Consider the following 7,305-nt stretch of genomic DNA (forward strand, 5'->3'; position numbering starts at 1 on the left):
GTGCAGGTGAAATCTCAATCGAATATTGGCCCTGGAATGCCGGCTTTTATGAGCATTCAGACTGGGTTGTCCTCACTATTGCCTTCGCCTTTACGAAGATCACCAGTTTTATTCCGACTGTTTGTTGAATTTTCGTTTAAAATTCAACTTTCAGACTTTGAATTTCTTGAATTGTTATATTCCTCAGAGTGTTAATATTTTTTCTCTCAAATAGCAAGTATTTTCAACGGTTATATTGTTGTGTTCCTTTTGTTTGAATATTATTGTTCCTTTTTAATCCGTAAACAACAAATCTTCATTCCCAACACGAGCGCTCCAAAGCGTCTAAAGCCAAGTGTTTTTCCCAAGTACCCTTGACTCTCGTAATATAAAATGTTGATGATACAATAAATTGATCCCCCCCTCCCTGGGAGATAGAAAATAAAACTATTATAGATTCACTCTGAAGGAATACATTGAGAAGAATTTGATTTTATTCACAACATTACAGTTTGGTAATTATATGCATCATTCTAGATAAACATTAGTTATCAACAGACGATTCTTATATTGTGAAGTTCGAAACCATAGAAAAGCACTTAATCATTCAATTCAAAGCATATATATCATTAACCATCAAATCATGACAATTTTGTCATAATCACTAGTTGTGAAAATTATGTGATTACTCAAAGTTTCGAAAAACTCTAAATTTCCAGTTAATAAATAGGGATGTATTATGACTCTTCAACCTGGCCTTTCGTGAGTAGAATTTCATACTTCGAATTGTGTTGTCGAATTCTTCATAGAAAACTTCCATACACTCATTGATTAATGATACAAAAATGTGTTATCTTCTACCTAATGCTTACGAATTTAAATATAATACCTTTCATTATATTTATGAATGATTCAAATGGTATCAAACCTGTATAGTATACGCAATAGGTTGTTGAAAGTTTCGAGACAAGGGAATAGAACCACATATGCATTACTTTTTGAAATGCTCACTGAATTCTTAGCTTGATGAACTCAACAAATGTGACTTTAATAAAAGTGTGTCTGTTTATTCATTAAATTCCCGGGCTTTCTCCAATGATATATCCCTAAAGAATTTTATACATTCAATTTCAAGCCTTAATTTTTTTTGCTATCCAGAATCTTAAAATATATAAATAAAGAAATATATACCGGGACAAACTATATATCGACATGGTTTGAAGGCAACCTCAAAAACATAAATCATAATTCATTATTAAACAAGTTTAATTTTTTTTATATTTTATATTCTGATTCAAAAATGAAAAACTGGCACATCGTCTTCTAATTTAGTAATAAATTTGTTCATAGGGTAGGAAAATGTACCTGCGCAGATGAAACAGGAGGCTGCAGTTATGGTGAGAGCTGTTGCACTTGTGATGCAGGTAAATTGAACTAATTTATTGAGTTCCACATAAATCTCGCAACTAAATAGAGCCTTTTCATTGAATAATCAGTTCCTATCTCAATCGAGTTGACCTCTTGTTTTATACAGCAATGCAATTATTAATAATCAAATTTACCTATACTCTTCACGAGCTCAAGCTAGGTGTTGTGATGTAATAAAATATAATGTACCAATAGGTATATCTTGCAAAGATGCAAGGAATGGGTGAACATTTTTCAAACAACTTATCAAGTTCAACTAAATTTGAATGTGCAATACCATAGCAATAATTTTATTGGAATTTCTTAATGTTTTGAAAAAAAGGAATCCGAAAACTATCAATGTATAAAATCTTATGTGGATGTTGGATGCAGTGATTTTGTCATAAAGGTACATCTTAATTTAACGTGTTTTTTAACACCAATCTACTTAGCGAATTCCCAGGAAATACAATTTGTTTAAGATGGATCTTTGCTGTGGGATTTATGATTATATCATAAATCTGCTTTATTTTGGTCAGTCAATTCTTTTTTCCTGGCAAAACTTGAAATAAATCGAAACTTGTCAATTGACAGGTGCTGGTGGAAAAGTGAATGGAAGAGGTCACGCCTGTCCTGGAAGTGGAGGCTGTGGTGGTGGTGGTAGTTGTGGGGAGAAGAAAGATGCTAAGTGTGTCACCCCTGATCCGCCATTCTGCGCAGAGAAAGTAAGAAGGATTCTTAAAAAAGTTCTGTTGGAACTTCTTGATAGTTGTTACAGTGAAATACTCTGTGATAACCTGTCACAGAAAGCTGTGAGTTGCGTCAGGAGACAAGTGAAGGAATTAAGATTTGACCCGAGGTGAGTCATTCTATTGCTTCTGATTATCAAACATCAATTGAATATTATAAGATTCGTAATTATTTCAGCATGCTATATACTCATTATAAATAAGAGAATTATTCATTTATTATGAACATAATCGACATCGGCTTATTATTGTCAGTTTAGTCGATTACTCCTTTTTAACAATCCTCGGTCATGTTCGGTCCTTGTCTCCCATTTGGTTATCATGTGCTTAGTCCTATCGGTCAATATCAATCACTTTCAACAAATGCCTTGTATCGCAGAGGTACTCAAAAATTTCTAGTTACTGTCTATTAATTTTGATGTTGTTGCACTCTTCTTTCAGGGAGACAGCGGGCTATAATTTTGTCTAAATGTCTATAATTTCAGAATCTTGAACCGTTCCAGGATCTCCGATAAACAACCACGCTAGAGTTGTAACGAGGTTCCTACTATGAAGGATGTTGAGTCTCAATATCTAATAGAAAGAACTCTCTCAACATCACAAACTTCTTGTACCGAATATTATAGATAGGGAGATGTATTGCGTTCCCTGCATATAGGTTTTCTGATGTCTGTAAGAACTCGAGTTGATTGTAGGTTCCCTTTTGAGCAAATAAGATTCTCCCAGAGAACTTGGGTATTCCTATGAGACACCGAGATCAGCAAAAACCAGCTACAGCTTGAAGCACAGCAAATGGTGCTTATTTAGACGTACTCTTATATCTCGGATGTGATGTCCTTCAATTACTCTTCATCCCCTATGAATTACCAACCTCGAAAAACTTTCTCTTCTCTTCGTATGACCAAGCGGATATTTTTGCTGTTCATTTCAGAGGTTCTCAATTCTGCTACAGTTGCCATGACACATCCTCATCCACTCTGGAGTGAAGGGTATGAATTCTGAGTTGGAGGGCAGAAATTATATATCGAGCATTCTAGATCATAGGGGAGGGGAGATGCCAACGAAAAAGGATTTATCATTCCTTGCCTGCTAGGTTCCTACATAAAGAGATACTGTCGCGTAATACAATCATTTTATTTTTCCTTTTCGCATCGATCATCTTAAAGATTCACTGTAGCCATTGAATTGAACATTCATCAAATAAACAAACCGGCTGGGATTTTCTTCTCCAAGCCATTGGTTAGTAATCTGAAACGTAATAGCAAAAGAATCTAGTTGTTCAAAGCATGTGTAGTGCTAACTCCTTTCTGATTATGTTTACTTGATGCTCTACATCGCGTCTTCCTATACTTACAAAACTGTATATAAGTATAAGCAAGGGTGCAATTGATGCGCGAATGAATGACTTCCCAAAGCTCCTGATTTCACGTCAGTACTTCCTCATAGTCCGAGATCTCAGAGCCGTAAGACATAACTTACCAGGTGAGTTTGGTACTGAAGAAAACATGAACTTGATTTTTTTTCAAATAGCTGATTTTTATAAATATATTTTGTAGAATATTATTCTGAAGTTATATCAGTCAGACGCTTTGCATGGACCACATGGAAGTAAGACGTTTTAACGTGAAGTGCACGTTTTTTCGTAGAGCTTTGAAGCGTCTGATTAAAGTTCCATGGAAAGTATCTGACCTTTTGATATAACTTCAGGGTAATATTCTTCCAAATTCATATGAAAATCATTAATTTAATATAAGTAAAGTTCATGACTAGAATTATGATCTGACGCTTTTGTGATAATATTCTGCAATATATGAATATTTATGAAAATCAGCTATTTGGAAATGAGTGAAGTTCATGTTTTTTTCGTAGAGCTTTAAACCTGACTAAAGTTTTGTTCCATAGAAAGCGCCTGACACTTATGTTATAACTTTAGAGTAATATTTCTACAAAGTATATTCATAAAAATCAGCTATTTGAAAATAAGTTATGTTCATGTAGAGCTTTAAAGCGTTTGTCTGAAGTTTTGATCCATGGAAAGCGTCTGACGTTTTTTATATAACTTCAGAGAACACATTATAAGTACATTAGACTCTACTAAAAGCTTTAGCCTTCAGAAAATAAGTTATGTCTTACGAATTTGGGGCCTTGCTCTATCATTTTCTCTAATAATCCACTTGAATTTTCTATGGTTCCGATGACATTAAACACAAGAAAATTGTACGAGTATTCAACCTCCTCAAGATTTCCAAGATATGAATTTCAGAATTCTTACAGAGACAAAGATCAAAAATTTTTCTATAAAATGAACCAACAATCATTTTACTTCTCTTTAAAATCGACACGGCAGTGAAAAATCGGACCTTTTTATGGTTTATTAGGTTATTATCGCTTTCAACATGATTTCTTTTATTTCACTGCGAGCACGTCTATGTCCGAGGTTTATTATTCTCCTTTATCTATCCACTTTGTCGGTGTCGCCCCTTGTTTTTCCACCTGTTCATCATCGGTATACACTTACCCCGGTTTTTTTGTATCATTCTCGTCAGAAAATTTCAATACTGCATGCAGTTATCAAAGAACTGAACTGAGTTATTCGCATTAAGAATTGTCTTGCAGTACTGGGCCAATTCAATGTGTTTCATTCAAATTACAATTCATTTGTGAAGACATCAGTTTTGATTGGACTATACAGGGTTTCTAAATTTGAGGTACAAAACGAAAATGTCAGATTCCTTGAATCATTTTCAGAAAATTATTCCTACGTGGGCCCGCAAAGACTTTGTTTTCGAGAAACAGGTGTTAAAGTTCAGGTTTTTTGTCTCATATCACCTTTCCTTTACAAGATGTCTAACTTAAATTTGTCACAGATATTCCAATTTGAATATAATGCTAATTTTAAGTGTAAATCTATAAGGTGACTTTTCTTGTTGGAGTAGTGCCCGCTTCTTTCAGCCAGAACTTTTTTCTGGTGAATCACTGGTATTTCGAAATACGTGAAAAGAAACTCTGGTTACACTTTCTGGTTTCTTGTAATTTTGTCGTGTCTGCTACCCATTTCGAGAAAAAAAATTCAAACAGCTCTCTATCCTCAGGAAAATCCAAATTATTATAAAGATCTAATTAGTAAGTTCTGTGAATAAATTACTCATAAGTTTTGGTACTCATTTACCCAATGTAGATTCATAAATTTTCGATAAACTGGTATAAGCATCACCAAACAATAGGACTATGAGAAACACCCTGTATTTCGGAAACAAAGCGTTCGCGGGCTCATGTTTATAGGGCTTTTTATTCCTAAAACTATCCAAGGGATCTCTCATTTTCCTTCATATCTCCAATTCAGAAAGATCCTGTATAAGGTAAGAACAATCCAATCGCTAATCAAACGAATACTTTTATTTCGAGTAATTTACCCATACAGATATGAGTAAACGTTGTCGTCGAAAAAAAATTTCGATTGCACCCCTAAGAAAAACAATATCTACGCCCTTGATGATTTTCTCGATCAAATCATTTCTGTGTTTAATTTCAGTTCATTTTTGAAACTTCCATGAATTCAAAACTACAATTAACAAGTGGATCGGTCTATCCCAGTTTCATGAAACCCATTGGAACCCTTCGATCACACCAAAGCCGTCATTGGCCGAATTTTGCCCGGATGATAACGGCTGAACTCGGACGACCGAATCAAACACATGTAAAATGAATGAGAATGCGTAAGGCCCGGTGCACACATCCGACTTTTGTAGTTACGACACCGTTGCTGTGTCGTACTTGCGGCCTGTGGTACAAAGAATCAAATGGGAGCATGCACACTACCCGCCGTGCCGTTGCGACGTCGTAACTGCCATCATGCGGGCTGTGGTACAAAGAATCAAATGGGAGCATGCACACTAGCGTACGACACCGCAACGTTGTCGCAACTGCAAATGTCGGATGTGTGCACCGGGGCTAATTGCGTACACACTACACAGATCGTCCGATGACGCCGGTTGAAGTTTGCTCGGCCGATGACGAATTTGGTGTGAGCGTAGGGTAAATCTTTCTATTCATGAGTTATCGTGTTTTCGCATGGCCGAAATAGGAAAGCAACTTTGCATATTATCCAAGTTATCTCTTCGAATATGCATATGGAGTTTCTTTTCCACCAATATGTATATTAACTTTTACATTTTTCAGATACAAATTTGTTTGTTTCATCACTGTAGCCGAAAGAGGCCAACAAAATCTTCCTGTGATCACTAGAACACTTTGGGATCCAGATTCAGATGCTTGTGCTTGTTTCAGTCATAGAACGTGTGCAACTATGGCTATAATTCAATGTTTTGGTGTAATGTGTGATAAATGTAGTAGACCTTGTGGAAAATAATATATTGGACACTTTTTTAAATTATTTTTTTCTGCTTCTAGTTCTATGAACTTCCATGCATGATATACCCATGCCGTTCTTTATAGAGATTATAGTTATTTGTTTTACTAGGCAGCAAACTAGTATATTGACTGCTGCGGCTGATAGTTCATTGCCGAGTGGAGCAAATCCAGGAATTCAGCTAGAGCAGTCAATCTACTTTGCTGCCAAGTTGAACATATAATTTATTCTCCGATTGTTTATAATGGTATATGAAGAATATTGTATTTGCAAATTATTAAAATCAACACAATATTTTCATCCTTTCTGTAGTGATAAACAAAATTTGATACAAATCGCTTTTTTGGAATGGTTAGTTGCTATTGAAATGTGTATGTCCATAATAATTATAATTTGACAAATTATGAAATGTTCATTTCCATCAAGAATAATAATTTTGCGGCCTAGGCAGGAAAGTCCTTATGTCCTAGATATATCACTACTTATAAAGATGCGATGAACATCAACTCATCAATACACAAATAATTAATACCAAGGACTAAGGTTGAGGAGCATTCCAACGATGATTTGATACTAATTAGTGACGAGCAACAACGAAACATATGCGCTGGTTGTCAAAAACGCTGTTGGACAGATTATCTTTTATAATGAAAAGATGCGTCATAGAATTCGAGGGCGCATATCCACTAAAACTACTCATTCTGTCAAGATAACGAACATAAAAAAACTCTCGCATCTTCTGGGCATAACGAACAAGGCGGTTATACTCAAATTTCTTCCTAATGACCAATACTTTGAATC

At 35.2% G+C, this 7,305-nt stretch overlaps 1 protein-coding gene across 1 annotated transcript; it reads left to right on the forward strand.

The window, feature by feature from the left end:
* The first annotated feature begins 598 nt into the window (after positions 1–598).
* Positions 599–6,525, forward strand: LOC123683543 (dynein light chain Tctex-type 5-like). The gene is made up of 4 exons (XM_045622608.1): positions 599–741; positions 1,330–1,403; positions 1,981–2,245; positions 6,315–6,525. Exons 1-4 carry the CDS (start codon positions 719–721, stop codon positions 6,502–6,504), a joined length of 552 nt encoding a protein of 183 aa, XP_045478564.1. The 5' UTR covers positions 599–718; the 3' UTR covers positions 6,505–6,525.
* The last annotated feature ends 780 nt before the right edge of the window (positions 6,526–7,305 follow it).

Source organism: Harmonia axyridis, chromosome 1, assembly GCF_914767665.1.
Source record: "Harmonia axyridis chromosome 1, icHarAxyr1.1, whole genome shotgun sequence".
Taxonomy (NCBI): Eukaryota; Metazoa; Arthropoda; class Insecta; order Coleoptera; family Coccinellidae; genus Harmonia; species Harmonia axyridis.